At 50.1% G+C, this 19,475-nt stretch overlaps 1 protein-coding gene across 7 annotated transcripts in view; it reads right to left on the bottom strand.

The window, feature by feature from the left end:
- Positions 1 to 9,530, bottom strand: part of RAPGEF6 (Rap guanine nucleotide exchange factor 6) — a 124,876-nt gene extending 115,346 nt beyond the window's left edge. For 3 of the 7 annotated variants that reach the window (XM_080555450.1, XM_080555449.1, XM_080555455.1), the window contains exon 1: positions 9,046 to 9,528. In XM_080555450.1, the coding sequence (XP_080411576.1) occupies positions 9,046 to 9,114 (69 nt within the window). In that variant the 5' untranslated portion in view covers positions 9,115 to 9,528. Of the gene's footprint in view, positions 1 to 9,045 lie in introns of all 7 variants that reach the window. The other 4 variants (XM_080555448.1, XM_080555454.1, XM_080555453.1 and 1 more) reach the window with 3 other exon arrangements.
- Between the last annotated feature and the right edge of the window lie 9,945 nt (positions 9,531 to 19,475).

The following is a 19,475-nucleotide window of genomic DNA, read 5'->3' as shown; positions in this document are numbered from 1 at the left end:
GCAATATTCAGAAAGAGGGAGTCATTTTCAACCTCCTACAAGCTAAGTTTACAGCCATCCTATCATCATAGCTTAGAGAAATGGGCCTTGCAATATTTTAATCAATAATGACTTCTGACCTAGTCTGCAAAATCACGTCTGTTGAGCCCCCAAATCCCTGTTTGCTGGGAAGACGATCACAAAGCAAGCTGCTGTCATCTCTGTTCTTCGCAGTCAGGAGTTTTGGGATCCAAATTGTCACTTTGGCCAACAGCTTGAAAAAGATCCACAAATATTCTCTGCGTGAGCTTCCAGCACGCTCCGACAATCACGCAGTGAAAACAGTGAGGTTCTGTTTTACAGTAACCTCCCAGACACAAAAGCCGTGCTGACAACCATACCGTGAGGCCAGAAAACCCCAGAACCACTGAGAGGGCCTTCCAAAGCCAGCTTCTTGGAACAAAAAATAAACAAAAAGAATCGGATGGATGTGCATCAGAACATCAGAGGGTGAAGGGAAGAGGAGTGAAGGACAAGAGGGAAGACAGTGCTCCGCAAGTTGTTTCACAGGAAGAGTGAGAGCTTGATGTATTCTGGAGATATTTAATTAAGTATTCTTACCAACACCCACACCAGTTTCTCAAATTCCTTTAACCAACAACCAGCACTGAATCAACAGGCACAATGCTAATGAAGTGGAGCTAAAGTATCTCCCTGTATTCGGATGGTAACAGAATGTAGGGCTTAAAAAATACAGCAATGACAAAAAGAGAGATCAAATCACATGTGGTATAGGACTTTCAGACAAATCTGTCCCTACAGGTGCCAGACACGGGCACATTAAGGCTTGACACAAAGCACTCAGGAGCATTGCTGCTAGGCCGAGGGAGGTTTCCGCAGCCGGCCCTGCGGGGCTCAGCAAGGCCCCTGAGGGCTGGAGCACAGCCCATGCCCACAGCCACCATCCTTCCTCCTGCCACACAGTCACACCTGCTGCAAGAGCAGCCTAAAACATAATTTTCCTTTAAAATCCTTGTTTTATATCCATATTCCTGAAAAGGTACCTAAAAGCCATACACATGGCATGTGATAGGTACCTGCCTGTACGTACTCGGCACAGTTGCACAAAGTCACCGATTACAAAGCCGGAACGTTTTCCTTACTGCTTTTGTTGTGGCCTTGCGTCCTCCAAATGAATCCCAACAAGCAGGAGCACAGGAAGGTGAGGCCATAGCCAGTCACGTTTTTGCATAACTACACGCCAGACAAATAACTGTGTTCTCGTTACACTTGACCAGGATGTTCAGACTCCACAATTCCATCAAGTTTTGGACACGAGGGATGCTGGAAGCCACAAGCCCAACTGGCAACAAGCAGCCTGCGCTCTCTGGCCTTACCAACACCACTGCTCAGCCTCACGGCTCCACCTCAGGCAGGGAGCTGAGCCGAGACACAAGCCAACGCTCGAAGACACCCTTTCGCTGGTACCAGGACCACACTCTTACTCAGCAGCTCATTTCCACAAATCAGAGCTGGAAATTATGTCCAGGAGACAAACAAGGACAGTGAAGAGGCTTTCCACCTTGTCATGTGTAACTCCCTGACTCACCGAGCACAAACCCTGAGCATTCTGCAAACAATGCTGACACTCATGAGCCATTGTCCGCAGAGTTATTAGGGCGCTGTAATTTGATCTCCCCTTGAACACGTACATGCTCCCTACAGCAGCCTTCCCATTCCACGCAGGAATTCGCATGAGTCACGGCACACGGGCAGCAGTCAGGAACCCAGCGCTGAGCAGCAAACCCAACTGGTTCTGGCTGACCACTGAGCAGGCTGAAACGGGTTGGAAGGAAGCGCCAAGGAGCTGACTTAGGCTAAATAACCCTTCAAATTCTGCACGCGAAACCCAAAAGCATCACCCAACGCAGAAGCAACATCTGTGCCCTTCCACTCTTACCAGGCCAGAGGTGGAGATGCTCTGGATTGGGAAAAGCAGCAGTTACAAACCAGCAAGATCCACGCACAAGGGCTGGGCTCAGCAAGTCAGGTCCGAGCAGCCAAAGGCTCTGCACAGCAGGGAAGGTGGCACCACACAGCCCTTTAACGTACAGGAAACTCTTTGGAAATCGGCGTGACCACAGTCAGGGCCGATGCGTCACACCACGCCGACAGCCACGGCACTTCCAGGAGCACACCGACGGCCACAAACCCCACGTAAGCACCCGAGAGCTGAGAACGCCCCAACAGGGCCTCCTGCCAGGTCCCAGCCTCCGACGGGAGGACACAAGAGCGTTCCCAGGTTATTCATCACCCAAGGTGGTGCTGATAACAACCGTTCAGGTGGATCTACTTCTCCAAGTTTTTATTACAGGTTTACCTTCTCTAGCATTTCACCCAACCTGAGACATGACAATAAAAACATGCAGTTCTATTCTGGATAACACGCTTCCCCCCATGCACACCTTTTAAAGCAATTTTGGTTCATAAAATTGTAAAATTGTTGTGAAAATAACTAATCAAGAACTCACACACCTGCTTCAGGGCAGTTTACAAATCACAAAGTTTCCATCCGAGTTTATTCCTTTCACTCCTGCCCTAGTATTCTTCTCCAGGACAGTTTTCTACACCCTCACCCACAAGACGGGTTAATATGGAAACTGACGCTAAACACGAGAAATTCACCACCCAACAAACCTTCACATTACTTACTTGTTTAATATTAAGTTCTTTGAACAAGGGAACTTTGTTGGACAAAGTCTAAATTTAAGCAGCATCTATTCATTAATGCCATAATGACACTTCAGTAAAGCCACTGTATGTACTCAGCCCTAAAACAGAATCCTGAAAAATGATCTATTTGGCTGAAACCTCGAACCTAAATTTGACCCAACTCAACAGGCCTTAACTGTTAAGAAAGTTGGAAAAAATATTTATTTCTGCAAAGCAGAAGTGCAGTTCCTGCACAGGTACTGCCAACAGACAACATCTGCGCAGCTCCCAAACAAGAAGCCCTCGTCTGCGAACACCGACGCCGCTTTGTCCAAAGCTCGGCGTGGCGTTATTTGTGTCTGAGACAAATAATCAAAAGACTAATATGAGCAACGCTTCAGTCTTGCTGCTGAACGAGCAACAAAAATAAGCTCAAAAAATTGTCAGAAATAAACAAAAACCCTAAGAGACATTCAACCTCTTACAACTGAGTATTTACACATATTGACATTTGGTTAAAAACTGGTAGATGCTCCAATATTGTACTTCGGTTCACTTGAAACAACAGATGGATTTTACTTAAGTGCAACTAATTTAGGGCTGATTTCAGCTTCAGAAAGTGTGTCGTACTTGAAGTTCCAACTAGTGATAATCTGAATTATTTGGGTATTGAAACATACGCCAGATTGAGAAGCATTTCTGGCCAAGAAGCAGACAAACCAACTGTATGTCCCAAGCGAGGAAAACAACTGAAGAAATACAGAATTCCCCTAATTTTAAGTAAGACTTTGCTTTCCATTCTGGTGAATTCCAAGTCAGTCCTACGCTCAGCCACGACAGATTAACAATGCAGGGTTAATTTTAATTATCCACAAGAGAGATTGTTTCTTGCCAGTCCCTGGAAGAGGGGACACCACGCATCACCTGCACGTCTGACTACTGGCATACCTGCATCAGCTGGTCTGCGTGAATTTTTGGAATAAAGGGCTGAGCAGGGTCCATCAAAGAGCATCATTCTTGATCAACTCGGATGTCAAGGTGCAACTTCCTAACACACGGAGCTGGTGGCTAAGACCCAGGTCTCCCAAAGCTCCGAGGCAGCGTTACCGGGCTATGCACAGCCTGCAGGACTGTCAGTGCTGCATTTATTGTGAGCTTAACCGTGTTCATTTAACGAGCAGCCTGGAAAGAAAAACTGCATTTTTGTTTTACTTTCAGCCGAAAACTACACAGCAAGGAAGTTAAGGAGGAAGAGAGGTTTATTGCCATTTCATTAAAGTAATAAAGAACTTCAGGACCTGCTTCATGGACTAGGAAACTGCACCCTTCTTGTGAGGAAAACCTCAGTCTTAAGATCCATCTGCCGCCAACATGATATCCACAGTGTCACTTCTCAGGTATGACTGCTCTGAACTTTAAATAAGTGACATAAAACCAAAGAAAAATCTGGTGTCACCTAGGCAGAGCCCAGGGCTGGGGTGAAGCACTCTCAAGCCTCTCTTAAGCTGCAGCTACTCAACAGTTTGGCTGATGAAATAAGTTATTTTTGTGTGTTTATTTTCACTCTGTGCGACTAGAAAATCAAAACTGTATCTGTCACCTTCACAACGCTGCCTGTAAAGTACTCATAATTATATTACAAGGCTTTATGTTCTTGTAACTGTAAATAATAATTGTTGTCGTATGAGTACAGAAAGGCAATCTGCACGTGGTACGGAACTCGCCAGCCAGGAATTTATTAGTACTTAACTACAGACATATCCGTATGCATTCGCAATCTCCTTCCTGACCCAGAGATAACCAACGTGTTCATTTTAGAGGTTTCTTCCACACACAGTCACACGCCAAGAGCACACCAGGTCTCTGCAAGGTAAGTGACAGAGGTAACACAGCACCGGCCAATTCTTGATGCACAGGCTGGGAGTCCCTCTTAAAAATGCACCAAAAACAGAGCCACAGAAAAAACTCCAATATTTTACACTGGGTAACTACTGGGCGTCTTCAGTTTGAGCTCTGAAATTGCTACTTGCATGACAAAGTTTTAGAAAGCACCAGCTATAAAAGAACATATCACTAACAAAAAATGAGAAAGAAAATGTAAGACAGAGGTTAGGTAGTAGAAAATTACGGCAGGAGTCAGGTTTCCATCATTACTCTTTCCCAGTTTTGGAGGCCCACATCCTAACAGTAAGGAATTTTTATTAAATACAAAGCAGCATCTGCAACTTCATTTAATTCAAATCTCTTTTCGGGTTTAAGATAATTGCAAGCATCTAGATTTTGCAGAGAGTCTACAATTCTGATTACGTTAAATGGCTATTCAAAAACAACACTGTTGTTACATTACAATGCTAAAAGCTCAGCATGAACTGCAGAAACAATGAATTTTAACAAAGGCTAATCCCATTTCACCTACTGAGTTTACAGAAAATTATTAAAAAGGATGAAAAAACACTTCAAAATACCAGTTATTTCTGGAAACAAGAAGCAGATGTTCTCCTCTGTTTGGCTCAGCTGTGCTACAGTACAAGAGTGCCTTTGTTACGCTGTCAGCAATAATTTATTTTATTACAACCATTTTATAATGCCCATCAATGTACTATTTGCGCGTGATTTAGATTCGTGCAGATATATTTCTCTATTTATAAGCCATCAAGAAGCATCACATACACACTCCAAATAGCAGACTCCGTTATGACACAATTGTGCAAATTAGTTTTTTTTCCCTTTCCACTGTATTAATAAAAAGGGAACAGGAAGAGGAGGAGGAGTTAGTATTGCCAAATAAAGTTGAATTAACATTAATCGAGAATTGCTGAAACAAGACATAGTACAAAGTTAGGAAAATACGAGAGCTTACAGTATAAAAATAAGCTAACTCTTTGAAGTCCAGTAAAAGCAAAGCTTTTTCACCACGGATAGGGAATATTGCCTAGAACAAAGTCACGAAGAACTGAGAGGAGATGACATTGGGAAAGGGTTCCAATAAAGATGAAGACAGCACGCTCACAGGAGTTAAAGGAGAAAAAAAGGAGCATAAGCATTTGCTATTTTGCCCTATCAGCCTTAGAGACCTTATCTGCTGTAGGCATTAAACCACTCCCCAACAGACTAACATCACAGCCTTTGTATGGATCAGATAAGCAATTCTGGGCCTCGAAAAATTAAACCTTTAATGAGAGAGCACACATGGTGGCATAAACATTTGTCTTTCCCTCCTACCGCCCTGAACAAACAATTTCCTTCTATTAAAATACTCCCAAATTACTAATTTAATATCCCCACTTGTGACATAAGGAACAGGCACAAAGATGTACAAGACAAAGCTAAAGCCGCGCATGGAAGTACACAAATCCCAAATTCTCAGCCTGCAAGATCGAGAGGATCTACATGTGTAAGTACTCCCACATTTAACACCACACAGACATCAGCATAACCCTGGAAGACAAATGCAGGTATTCAAACATTAAACAAGTTTTTTGTTGTTGTTGAATTTTTCCTTTTTTTTTCTTTTTTTTTTCTTTCTTTTTTTTTTTTTTTTTTAAGTGAACAAGTGTTCAACTAGCAAAAAAGTTTCCTCTATCTGACAGGACAGTGCGCGCTGAAGGATTATTTGTTGGGATAATCTGGTATCAAAACCAACATCTGGCACAATCCCCGCACGTTCTGCGCTTTGAGGCTGAACCCTCGAGACAGACAGGCTGGTAGGCAGCCTCAGCACGCTGTCACAGTCGGTTCTTTGTAACCTCTGAATCACACGTTTTAGGAACGTGGGACTGGAATCCTGGGCAGCCAATCTCACACGCACACAGCTATCAGCCTACAAGCAAACACTTTAAAAGACTTTCCACGAGCACAGCCAGCTCGCACCACGCACCTATACGAGTTTACAGTGAGCCAGGGGAGGGGGAAGCTGCTCATAGATTTCCCAGATTTAGATAATACCAAAAAGAGTTACTAAATAGAGTAACAGAATAGCCATTACATACAGATGCATTATATTGTTCAATGCTAGCTAACCTCCAGGAGTTCAAAATCCCTCCCCAAGAAATTAACAATTAGAGCACACCAGGTATCTGAGCAACAGCTACCAAAGAAAAAAATCAAGTGTGTACATGTCTAATATGCATAAGTTACCCACTTTAACAATTAACAAACATCGGAATGTTACCACAACACTGAAAACTTGCCCTAACAGAGATTTTCCAAACAAAAATATTTATAGCAGCAAGAATTAAAAATTTTTTACTTAAGCAAGCCATCTAGATAATGCTCCAAAATAAGCAAGTTATTAAAATATTTTAATATCTCCCTGCTTAGCTCCTTAGTGCTTACAAATTAAAACACTTTGTCAAGAAAGAGTCCTGAAAATCACAGTCACATCCATAATCACACCACTCACAAGCGCAAATTGACAAGGGTATTATTTACCTGTATTTCTCCAGAGACTGGCACAGAGCTGATAGTTAGGAAGCACCAGACCACGCTACTAATCAGTGCCGCCCCAGCCCTGTAATTTGTAACACCCAGGTGAGCTGCTCCTATAAACGGCAGGGGCAGAGACAGAGAGGGGGAGCAGAGAGGGACTGCAAGCGACTGGAACTCATCCAGACCAGGAGCTTTGGTTCACCGTAACATCTCAGTCACGGTTTGGGAATTATTTTTTCCCCCTGTACAACAAGGGGGTGGAAGGACAGGAGCAGCCCCACGCAGCTGAATTCACAGCTGAATTCACGTGGGAGGCGCTGATGACACCTCTCCCCGGGAGGAGGAGGAGGAGGAGGGAGAGGCGAAGTCAGGCTCCTTGCCCGCGCACCGCGGGATGCTTCCAGGCAGGAGTCACCGCCTGGCGCACCCCTGCCAGGCCCGCGCCGGCTCTGCGTGCCTCCGGGAGGAAGCGACAGGTCAGGGTGCTCGGCACAACTTGAGAAGTAAAATTTAAAAGATAAAAAAAAATAAAATACTGTTGCAATTGCTTCCTCTCGTTCCCTTATCGCCCCGTACCCATCTGCCATCGCACCCAGCAAGGCGGCAGCGGGGTCGGGCAGCGCCCTGTGCACGCAGAGGGACTCCCGGACCCAAAGGGAAAAGCTTTCCCTGGGACCAGGGGAGTTTCTAAACCCACGTAAACAGAAAGTACCCCAAGAAAACAGAAGCGATGGGACCGTAATTACCCGCTCAGCAACAGGCAGCGAGAGCAGAGGCCCCAGCCCTGCCAAGTTTTAAGTACGTGTTTAACTTTAATCACGAGTAGGCTCGCTGGTTAGTGTCTCTAAGTGCCTGCCAAAAAAAGGGGCCAGATTAGCGAGGGAATTAAGATTTTTTAAATCGTTTTTAGAGGTGCTATTAGTCAGATTAGCAAAGGGCTTTTATTCTCCTAGGATTTCCCCAATTGAGATACCTCAGCAAATTCAGACCTGCACACACCTCTGGTGTCAGAGCCCAGGGGAACCCCCACAAAGCCACGCGAGCCCCGAGCACAGCACCAGGGCGCTGGACACCGCGGTATCCGGCAGCTCAGAGTTACACGGCTACGCAAAACTTATATTTTAAGGCAGTTTTACCCCAAAGAAGGCGGCGTTTCTACAGAATTCCACGACAATAGCTGGAGCGGAAGATCAGGGATGCCTACCACAAAAAAATCCTTCCCAGCCAGGAGGCCCGGACACGGGGAGCAGCAGCAGCAGCAACCTGCGGCCACGCCGGCCGAGCCACCCGGTGCCGGGTCACGACGGACGGAGGGGGAACAGCCACAAACCACGCAGCGGGGGGAACGCTGCCGGGCGAGGCGCAGAGCCGAGCAACGGGGAGAAGAGGTCTGGGGCAAGAGGGGGCCGATAGGGATAAGACAGAAAGAAGAGAGGCAGGCGTGGAAGAGCGCTCTCATCATTAATGTAGGGAGCAGACACCCGAGCAGGAACTATCAGGTGTCCCGAGGCAAGGGGGTGCTGGGGGGGGGTCCCCATCCCACAAGGGGGTGCCCAAGGGGCTCTGCCCCGGGTTTGTAGGGCCGGGTGCCCCGCTCTCCCACCAGCACCACGGGGCAACAGCCGCCTCCCCGCCCCACAGGGCCACCCCGCGGAGCGCTTCACACCCCCAATTCCTGCACACATCGCAAAATCACGCCGAGGAAGACAATTTCTCGGACCGCCCCCAGACCCGCCAACCCCCCCCCCAGACCCCGGAGCCGGCAGCCCCCCCCCCACCCCCCCCCCCCCCCCACCCCCGGGGCGCTGCCGGTGCCCGAGGAAAGCAACGCGGGGCGGGGGGGGGGGGGGGGACAGGGGGACACGGCCCCGCTCCGAGCCCCGCAGGTGAGCACCGGCCCGGGGGGCGGCTCCGCGGCTCGCTCACCTCCGCCGTCCTCTCCGCCGGCTTCTTCCGCAGCGCCTGCTTGGCCCGGGGCTCCACGGCCGCGCTCATCGCGGCGGCGGGGACCGGAGGGCGGAGGCCGCGGCTCCCGGCTCCCGGCTCAGCAGCGGGGCTCGGGGCAGGTGGCCCCGGCTCCCGCCGCCCTCCGCCGGCCGCCGCCGCCGCTGCCCATCGCGCGGCCCCAGCGGCGGCCGGGCCGTGCCGAGCCGAGCCGAGCCGAGCCGCGGGAAGTTACCGGCCCGAGCGGGACTCCCCGCGCCCCGCCCGAGCCCCGCGGCTCCGCCCGCCGGCCGCGCACAAAGCCACGCGGGCGGGCGGGGAAGTTGGCGGCGGCGCCGCCGAGCTCCGACTTTCCTCCGGCTCCCGGCTCGTGTGCGGAGCCCGCCTCGGCTCGGTTCAGCCCCGCCGCCTCCGCGGGCCGCTGCCGCCGCCCCGGTTCCCGGCGCCGCTCCCCCCACTCCCCCCCCGGCCAGGGGGAAAAAAACGCGAGAGCGGGCCCTTTAACCACAGCAATCAGCAGGAAGGCCGAGGGGCGGGGCGAGAGGGAGGGGCGGGGCTCAGGCGGGCCCCTCCCCTCGCCCGCCGCGGGGCGGGGCGGGGAGAGGCGCGGAGGGAAGGCTCGCGAGGGTTGGGAGGGGCGCGGCGCATGCGCGGGGCGGTGCCGGGGGGTTCCCGCCCAGCGGGGGCTGAGGGGCTCCGGGACAGGGCTGTGGGGCGCGACTGGGCGGCTCGGGGCTGGGATCCCTGCAGCCGTACCTGGCCGCCTGGAATGGCCCCTTTTCTGCGTTAGTCCCGTTTGGGCGTCAAATAAAACACGCTTCTCCCAGTCACACAGTATTTCTGGGCAGGGGTCCCGTTCTCCTCACTAGCACGGTGTCTTCAATCCCGTGCTCCTGCCCGCAGCATGTTCCACAACCACATTTAATAAAATAGTTACGCATTTAATAAAATATTGATTCTGACCTTTACGGCTGTGGGTTCAGGCGCTGAGACCTCAGGGCAGGCCTTGCATGACACCAGGGCCTCAACCCCTGCGTGGCACAGGTTGGGCGGTGCCACAAAAGGCGCTCCCGGGATCCGTGTTTCAGCCCTAAAAAAGGCACTTAAATTGCTCATAAGTCCCCTGGGTTGGCAGCAGTGGATACAGGCCCATTTCTATGTCCCCTGAAGGCCTGCATCTCCAGAGAGGGCTGCCCCTGGGGACCGCAGCCCTGGAAGACTTCCTTCCTCACGCCAAGTTTTGTAAAGCCATGAGATGAAAGCCGTGCAGGCACACAGCTTGTGTTTGTACTTCAATGCCCTTTTTTTTTTTCCCTCTTTCCTTCCGAATAAACAAGAGTGTTCTTGTTTCTTCCCTTTCTCCAGTATTTCTTCCAGTTCTCTTTACCGCTTGCCCTTTATGGCACAATTGTCTTTGTTGTACTGAAGGACTTTAATGGCCATTCCAAGCTGATTTATAATATTTCTAGTGTTTCCTTCAAAGACAAATCTGAGGAAATTTGACATTTCCTTAACTGTAGACCTTTTTGGTGTTGTGCCTAGTACCACTGCAGGCACAACGACAGTTGAATGGATGGCCCTGGTCTTAAAAGCAAGTATTCATAAGATCACAAAGGCATTACGCTGTTTCCGCTAGGGACAGACAATGTAAGGTGCTCTCTAGGTTGACCGTCAGGTAAGGACAGGGTCTCACTCTCATGAAGTCTACCGAGACTGTATTTTTTTTAGTTAATTTTGAACTGCAGTAATAAAATTAACATTCCCAAATACCATGCCTATTATTGTTCCAAAGGTCAGAAGTTTGTACAAGTTCTTTGGCAGAACATGTTATCCTTTTTCAACTTTAATACATAAAATGTTATTTCCGGTAGTGTGGGAATCTTCCGAGATCCCCTGCCAGAAATCCAAATCGAGGAGAAGCAAGTGGAAAAGAATTGGAGCATGAAGCCTTCTTTATTAAACAATTTTTTTTCCCCTTCATGCTTTCTTTTTCTTTAACCAGAGATCTAAGAGCAAATCGAGTAATGTTTCTTTATCAGCTCAGTTTATAGTTGGGTATCATGTAAAAGATTAGTTAATATTCCCCAAGAGCAATTGACTAAGAAAAAAACGTAATGGAAGACAGAATGAAATGTGTAACTGAAATCTATGCCGTGGAAGTTCTCATGGATCTGTAATAATTTAAATCCTAATCCTGGTTGTTAGAAATTAACTCATTCTACCAGCTATTCTAGCTGTTTGGCATTTCTGCAACCAAAATAATGCAGAAATGGGTACTCGACGTGGGAATAAATTTAACAGCCAAAGAATCCCTTTCTCTTTTTCCCACAAATTCTCTTACTTTTTGTACACCAGCCAATGGACACGTATCGAGCAGTGTATATAGAGGTACCAAACAGGATCAAAAGCTTCTATTCCCATTTAATTGCTCGGCTCAACTGGCTCATGAAACAAGACTTTCCTCACTCCAAAAATACCTGAATTTGGATATGTAATGGCTGTAATAGCTGCAATTATTCCAGGGGCTGTTTCAGCTGTCAGGTTTATTTTCCCGAATATCTCGAGAACAATGGAAATGAGTGTCATGATCCTAACTGCTTACTGGTGTTACAGCTAATGTCTCCACATGGTGAAGCCTATGTATTTAAATACAATTAAGAAGCTTTCACAAGTGAGTAATTTCAGGGCTGGGATTAAAGGATGTGGTCAAGCAGGATGCCTGTTGTCTGTGTGGAAGGGAAAATCTGCTTCCCTTTTGTCTGGATTGTATCACTACCCTAATTAAGCATCACCACATCATATTTTATTTATCAAAAAAAAAATAATATGTGTAGCCTTACATATAAGAAGCAAAGGTGTGCTGCTATTTATACAGATGAATCGCAATCTAAGGAGATTAAATGTTTCTACTTCAAATGTCTGTGACTTTGAAAAGATCAGCTAAATTACGTAGTGCGTGGCCTCGTGCTGGTGTGTGCCTTCAGTCGTTCGGTTTCATCTCCACTTGCAAAGTTGTCTTTTCACCTCACACCTTTCACCGTCATGCACACGTCCCAGAGTCTTCAGGGTAAAATTTAATTTCCTCACCTCTCCCAGTGGGAGAAATACACAATCATCATACACCAAGATATTTTTTCTTGTATTTTCAAGTATTCTATACAATTCTCGTTCCCATGAGATCTATTATAGTCTGCCGATTTCCTTCTTCGCTCTCCAATATGGCTTTTAGGCTATCAGTTTTGATTTCTCAGCTTTAAAAAAAAAAAAAAAATCCCCTTCAGAGATTCATTCACATCATTGACAAAAGGCTGGTTAAGTATGTGTTCACCGCACTGCAAGGAAAATACAAACTAGTTCTCTGCCTGACCAGAGGAAAAACAAAAGGTTCTGGGATCCCCCAATGGAAAGACACTATTCAGACTGTTTTACCATATTCGCTTATTCTGATGATTAATTTTCTGTGTTTGTTATGGCTCGCTAAAAGTGCCTGAAATGGTGAATGCACAGAGACAGTTGGGAATTTCGTGCGAGGGCACTTTTTGCAGGGCAGTTACATTTTTGCAATGTTGTGACACTGACCACCTACCTGCACAGATAAGAATACTGAGCTCCTTTCTAAAAAAGCCTTTTGCCACTCAAAATTTCAATTTCTGAAATTACGTCCCAGAAATTGCAAGCTTACACATCATTTTATGCAAAATGAGAAGTGAGTATGAATCGGTCATTTCGTATTCTACCACTTACTTTGCCCTTTCCGAGGCACAGCTCCCCAGTTTCAGTGCAAAGTGTAAAGGTAAAATGTCAAAATGCATTAGAATTATGAGGTCTTTAACTTCACCTTTCTGCTGTACGATAACAAAAAATTTAAACCTAAAAACCGATCTTTCCTCTTCTCTTTAACTCAACGCTAGCACAGGTTTCCTTTCCCACACACATTTTCCCCAAAGGCTGAAACTGGAAGGCCACTTACATGCCACCAGCTACAGAGGTCGTTACAGCCAAACCTTTGCTTTTCAGCCCTAATCATCGAGACAGGAACAAATGGGAAACCTAACAATTTTTAAATACGGGGCACACGATGTTTCTCTGCTTATGCTTTGCCTCTGGTGACAATTTCCCTCGCTTTTCACGCTCCCCAGTCCCTGCTGTTCCCCAGGAGCTGAGCGCTGCCGGCGGGCACGGGGACGGGGATGGGGAGCTGGAGCCGGAGCTGCTGTGGGTGAACGCGTCCTGTGGAGACGGTGGCCGGTCGCTGTGCCTCGGTTCTGGCCAGCTTCGGGCTTTTCTTCTGGCTGAGGGCAGCCGGGGGCATCTCCGTGGGCAGGGCTTTGCGGCGGGGATGGGAGCCAGCGAGCGGCCGCGCTCCAGAGCCCCTCGCTCTGGGTGTTGTTTCGGGCAGCGCCTACTCGGTTGTGCCTTTGGGGCCGCAGTCCCGTGCTAGGCACAGCCTGCTAAAGCAAACAGCGACTGAGGTTATTTGCTGTTGGCCTGCTAACGTTTCCGTGAAAACAAAGATGCCCATTGACACGGAGCCTGAAATCTGCCAGCGAGGACAGGGAGCGCTGCTTGTATCAAAGCCGTGCCGGCTGTCCCGTGGCCAGCAGCGCTTGCTAGCATGCAGCTCCTCACCTGCCTCTGACATTTCCACGTCCAAATGTGAAGAGCCACCGTCGAGAGGTGCGTTGCCCTCTGGCGAGTCCCTCGAAAGGTTGGGCTGCAAGTCAGAGGGGGACGGCCGGGTGCCCGCCGTGCGGCCAAAGGGCCGCGTGCCAAGGGCAGCAGCCAGGGCACCAGGCCCTCCCATCTGCCCCGTAAAGCAGAGTAAGAACTGACAAAACCATTCAAAGTTGCTATAAAACACCGTCTGAGATAAAACCAGCTGATTTGCTCCGAGCCAGAAGTTTTTACCCCACCAGAGACACGCACACCGTCGTGGAACGGCTCCGTTTCCTTCTGTCTGAAGCAGGCGCTTTTACCGAACGGCCTGTCTGTCTCCTGCCGTTTCACTCTTTCTGCACAAAACCTGGACGCCTCAGCACTTTGTTGGCAAAAGCTGAAAGAGCATATGGACCTGTCTGGATATTTGAGGCATCCAGCAACAGCATACAGATGTCCAAGCTCTAGGCTGAAAAAAGCGAAGACGGGGGAGGAGGGGGAAAACCTGCCCTGACAGGAAGCAATCTGGAGCCAGTGACTCCACATTTGCATTTCCTTTGTTGTTATAATCAAGTTAAAACCCTAGCTGAAAGATATTCCTCATTTATAGGAAGCCCCGTGCCAAGAGCCACTAGAAAAGGAAGGGTGGGCGAGAGAGCAGGCCGGGCATCGACAGAGCTGAACACCAAAAATCAAAAGAAGAACTGATTCCTTCCAGGGATAACCCCGCGCCAGCAATCAGTGGCCAGTTCAACACATCTGACTCCAAAATCTTTCGTTACTTCCTTAATTAATGAAAAATAACCTTAATTAATTTCTGGGTTCTGCTTAGAGTTGTACATTTAAAGGTTGCAAGACGGTTTCACAAACACTGGCGATTTTGCGACTGTGACCTGTTGTAACCCGGAGAGAACATGTAATGTTATTTGTATTTTTCTCCCGAGTAGCTATTTTCAGAGGCAAAAAGCCAAACGCTTGCATAACTCAGTATTATCCTTCCATGTATCTCTGACATTTGCAAGTGGACAACGCTTTGGCTGACAACACTGAGCCCGCAGAAAACATGGCTTGCCTACGGAGGGCAGCCAGTTTAAATACGATAAAGAGTAGAGTAAATAGGATTTCAGTCCTCCCCCCCTTTTAAGCAAACGGAGTAATTCTCCGAGCATGTGGAAGGATAATAAACAACCTCTGCGCTGCCAAATAACAGGCCAGCAGTCTAGACTTTTTCTCAACTTGCAATCAGCTCGATTAAGAAATTGCTAATGACTGCCCGACAAGCGATTTCTCCGCTTTGTGCAACAGAAAACGCGCTCGTTCTTGGTGAAACGCTACGAGAGCCATTACCCTGCCCGAACAGCGCCCCGGGCCGGGGAAGAGCCTCGGCCTTTCCTCGCTGCTGGCGCCAGCAGCCACGAGCCCCTCGCAGCCGCGGTGTTGCCCTCGTGGCCGGCCCGGGTCTTGTACATCCGTAGGAAGAGACGTGGCCGGGTGTTTGTGTCCCTGCCCGTGCGAACAAACTATAATTTGATTACGAAGAAACGTTGCATGGTTTAGGAGACTGAGAGCGGGCCTGGGAGCCAGGAATGCGCTGTGAACTCACTGCGAAGCTATGTAGGCCAAAATTCCCTCTATCGTCCTCTGGTTTCAGTCACATCTCGATGCTGCTGGCCTGATCTTTCTGATGAGCGGGGTCTTGAAAACGGCTCCCACTGACATGAGTGAGCTCGCAAGCGCTCGGCTCCTGCACGCTGCTAAATCGGGTCCCCAGCACTGAGGCAGCCCTCGTCAGCGGCAGCTGCTTTTATCACCTCTCCGCACGATGGCAGACCTCCTGGTCATCCCCTCTGATCTGTTCGCTGGTATTTAACGACCCCAGCGCCGCACAGGGCCCTGCCTCGCTCGGGGGCTTCACCTGGGAGCAGAGCTGCGAGCGACAAGAGGCAGCACCCGCAGCGTGCGCCGGGTGGGTCTGTCGGGTGGGACAACAGCGGCGACACCGAGGCAGAAGGAATTTATTTTGATTTTTAAGCACGCCACCTAGGTGAAAGCTGAGATGCAGCTGTTCCCTGGCCTGAAATATTGAAGCAGTGATGGAGGCTGCTACCTGGGCGTCAGCAGAGCTACGGCTGGAGAGGTCTTTGCTGTTTCCATCAAAAGGGGAACGCGATGAAATTCATGCAGAGATCTGCCTGGCCTGCGGACACTCACTTCCAGAAGCACTGCGGCACCAAGAGCAGTAGTGTCAAGGAAAGAGGTGATTTTAATAATCGCGAGTGCAACGACTGCAACCGAACCAGCAAACTCTGACTCTCCTGGGCCGTGGAGTCGTGCTGCCTGCGCTTCGACGCCGCGCAGAGGAGCTGCCCTGCGGGCGCCCCAGCTCCCCCCGGCCCCCAGGGACGCGCTCAGTGGCATCCCAGTGCGCTGAAAGCCGGGGCTGTTACCAGCACGCATCCCAGCAGCTGAATTCTTCAAACTGTTCTAGTGACTGATATTCTTCTCGGAGTCTTGGCCAGTGGGCAGATTCTTTCCACAGATGTCTGCGCTGCGTTTAAACAGTTGGGTTTCACTGCTGGCTTTGTCCAGGGCAGAGCTGCCTCTGCAGCAGAAGTGTTTCCTTTTACATAAACACTCGCAGTAGCAGTTGCTATTTTGTGAACTGCTAATTGACTCTGTCTCCAGGAGAGAATTACAAACGAGCTGCACTTTTTAAGAAGAGACCGAGAGAAATGGAAACAATTTGTGGGCTTGTAGTTAAGGAGACCTTGAGGTAGCAGGAACCACCCCGGAGATTTTTCCAGTTGCGGTCTAAAAGCGGCATGCACACAAATGGTAAAGGATCTGCGACCGAGAACAGCAGCGAGAGTAATTCAATAGGAAACTGAAGAAAGCAAAGCTCAAGAGGAGCCTGCGCCCAGGAGGCAGAGGAGGGACGGATGGGAAGCGCCAGCGGGGCTGGGGCAGCTCCTGGGGCCTGGCACCGCCGACGGTGAGCGGCGACGGGTGCCAGCGGCAGCACGAGAGGGGAGGCGACAGCCCCACATCCCTCCGGGAAAAGCGGTCCGGAAATCCTTGGTGACGGCACGGGCACACTTCGGCAAGGAGGGGGATGCAATCCTGTTGGAGAAAGTAATTTCCTCCCTGTGGCACCAAGACCGCCACGTGCTCCAGTAATGATGCTCAGCTGCCTCCCCACTGGATGGTCCGAACAGGAAACAGCCAAGTCACAAATTAATTAGAGATGCCTAACGAGCTCCCGTGCTCTGCCTGCCGGCGGTGAAGGCGGAGGGCAGACACCGCTGACGGAGGACGTTTCCCCTCCGACTGCCCCAGCTGAGCGTGGTTACAAGCCCAGGGCCTTCTCCCGTGTACGTGCGGGCTCCCAGGAGCGCTGCCAAAAGCCGCGGCTCCTCGGCGGGGCGGGGGGCAACCTGCCCCAGGAAGCCGCGCGCAGCGGGGTCAGCAGTTTCCCAGCGAGCAAGCCTGGGAAAACACAGGCAGGGATGTGACAGCCCGCTACGACGTCTTTGAAAAGCTGTGTTTGGGTTAAGGATTGTTTCCACCCCCCCCCCCCACAAAAATGGGAATGGGAATTCACGGCTGCGAAGGGATGCAGTCGGCCAGATGCAGGGCAGATCTCTCGAGCTGAGGATGGGGGTCTCAGATTTTAATACCAGATCACTTCAAGCCTTAGTTCTTAAAAAACTCTGTTTCCATGGGAAGAGCCTGGTTTATACTAACCTATAATTTAAGAAATGGTTTGCAGATTTAAACCCTATTTTGAAAAATAAATTTGCCCGCAGGCTGATGGCTTTTGCAGCCTCACCAGCATCAGAACAATGTCATGTGAAACGACAGAGATCAAGACCTTTATTAAACTGTTTGAGCTGCACAAGAAAAACAAGCCTGTGGAATAAAGTGCAGGATCATTAATTATTGCAGCACAAGCAGCACAGCTGTAATTATCTTGTTCGCCGAGAATATCTCCCTCCAGTTTTATCAGGCTTCCTGGTAATGCATGCAAACAGGAGCCCTTGTTCTTTCTGCTCTTTTGGTAGCGATCAAAATTAGGCAGGATTTCTAGTTACAGCTGCTATTAATAAATCTACTCCTTGAAAATTTGGTGCTTAATTTCTTAGGATTCAGTGCACTCAATAAGCTATTGAAAAACGTAATTGCCCGTGGCTGTGATTTTGAAGTAATTATAGAAGAATTACCGCGTCTATTCTTTCCGAATGAATCTAAACTCTCCAAAGTGAGAAGTGGCTCTGGCAGGAAAAAAATCGAGCTCACAGCCCTGTTTGCACCCTCTTCCCCAGCTCACCCTTCACAAGCACCTCTGTAGCACGGCGCTGCCCGCGCGGGGGCTGCTCAGCACCAAAGCTCGCGCTGGGGAGTTGAGGAGCGAAACGAGCCCCAGCTGAAGCAAGCTTCTGGTTACGGCGGTTGGAAACCGAACAAGAGCAGCCAAAGGCGGGCGGCTGGGGAAAGTTCCCCTCTCTCAGCGCTTTGGAAAGTGCCGGATAGGTGAAGCCTGGAAACAAAGCCCCCAGCACCGAGCAGGGCCCTGCTGGTGCGGCCAGAGTGGGAGGGCTGTGCTGGTGGCTGCCCCTGATCCCGTGGGCGCTCGGCTGGTAACGGGCCGAGGCGAGCCAGGAGCCGGCCTGCAAAGGGCTTGTGGAGCTCTTCAGGCCACGTGCACCTCACCGGTAACGTCTCCAGGCACAGGAGGAGCTCCGTGCTGACATGGTCTCGTTTCTGGACGTTTTTCTGGTGTGCAGTAGTTACGGGTGCTGGGAGCGCCCCGTGCCCTGCCGAGGCCGGCTGCCCCGGAGCGCAGCTGGAGCCGAAATGTGCGCGGTGGCGCCCGCCCCGCCGAGCAGATGTCTTCAGCTCCAGCTGGGAACAAACAGCTGGAACGGACGGAGGTTTAAAGTACAACTCCGCTGCTGTACAAATATTTTTGGTAATGAAAATAAACAAAGAAGGGGGCGTGACACGGGTCCTTGTGCTACTAAGCTTCCAAGGCGGAGATGGGCTGCAAGAGAGCAGAAGACCCGTGCCAGACCCAAGGGGGTGGCACGAGGCCGAAGGCTCCCCGGGAGCTGCTCCTTTCCAGGGGCATTAACGCAGCCCGTGGGATGCACCCGGCCATGCAGGACGGTCAGCAGACGGTGCCATGGCAGAAAATGCTGCCCAGCCGCGGTGCCTTGAGGCCTGCCGGGGCAAGGAGAGCCGCAGCACCTCCCCAACACGCCATCCCTCACTGCTGCTCCCGGCCCACGTCCCAGGGGCATCCGCAGCCCCTCGGGAGGCTCCGTGGTGGCACCGCCTGCGTGCCAGGAGCAGGGGCTCGCGCCGCCAGCTTCGGCACCGAGCGCCGATCTCCAGGGGCATCAACAGGGTCGGGGCGTTCGCCCGGCACCTTCTGTGCCAGCAGAGGTCTCCGAGCAGAGCCCACGTTGCTGGGGAATCAGCTGCTGTTCTAAAAGCCTGCAGAGATCCTACCAGGATCTGAACTCGTGGTTCTTTGTCAAAGCTGAAAAGCAGCGATTCTGGGAAAACAGCATCTCCAGCGAGCTAGCGACACTTCCCAAATCCAAGCAGTGATGCAGTTCGAATTGCCTGTAGCAATAGCAAAGATGATTTTGTTGTACACAGGCAAGACAAGAAGAATACGCAGCTGGTGTACGAAGCCTGTAGCTGTTATTGTAGCACATGAAAAAAGTCAGGGGATGGCTGGAACAGAATGT

Source organism: Anser brachyrhynchus (genome assembly GCF_964034855.1).
Source record: "Anser brachyrhynchus genome assembly, chromosome: 14".
NCBI classification, from domain to species: Eukaryota; Metazoa; Chordata; class Aves; order Anseriformes; family Anatidae; genus Anser; species Anser brachyrhynchus.
The sequence above is the reverse complement of the archived record's forward strand: the minus strand, read 5'-3'. Positions and strand labels throughout refer to the sequence as shown.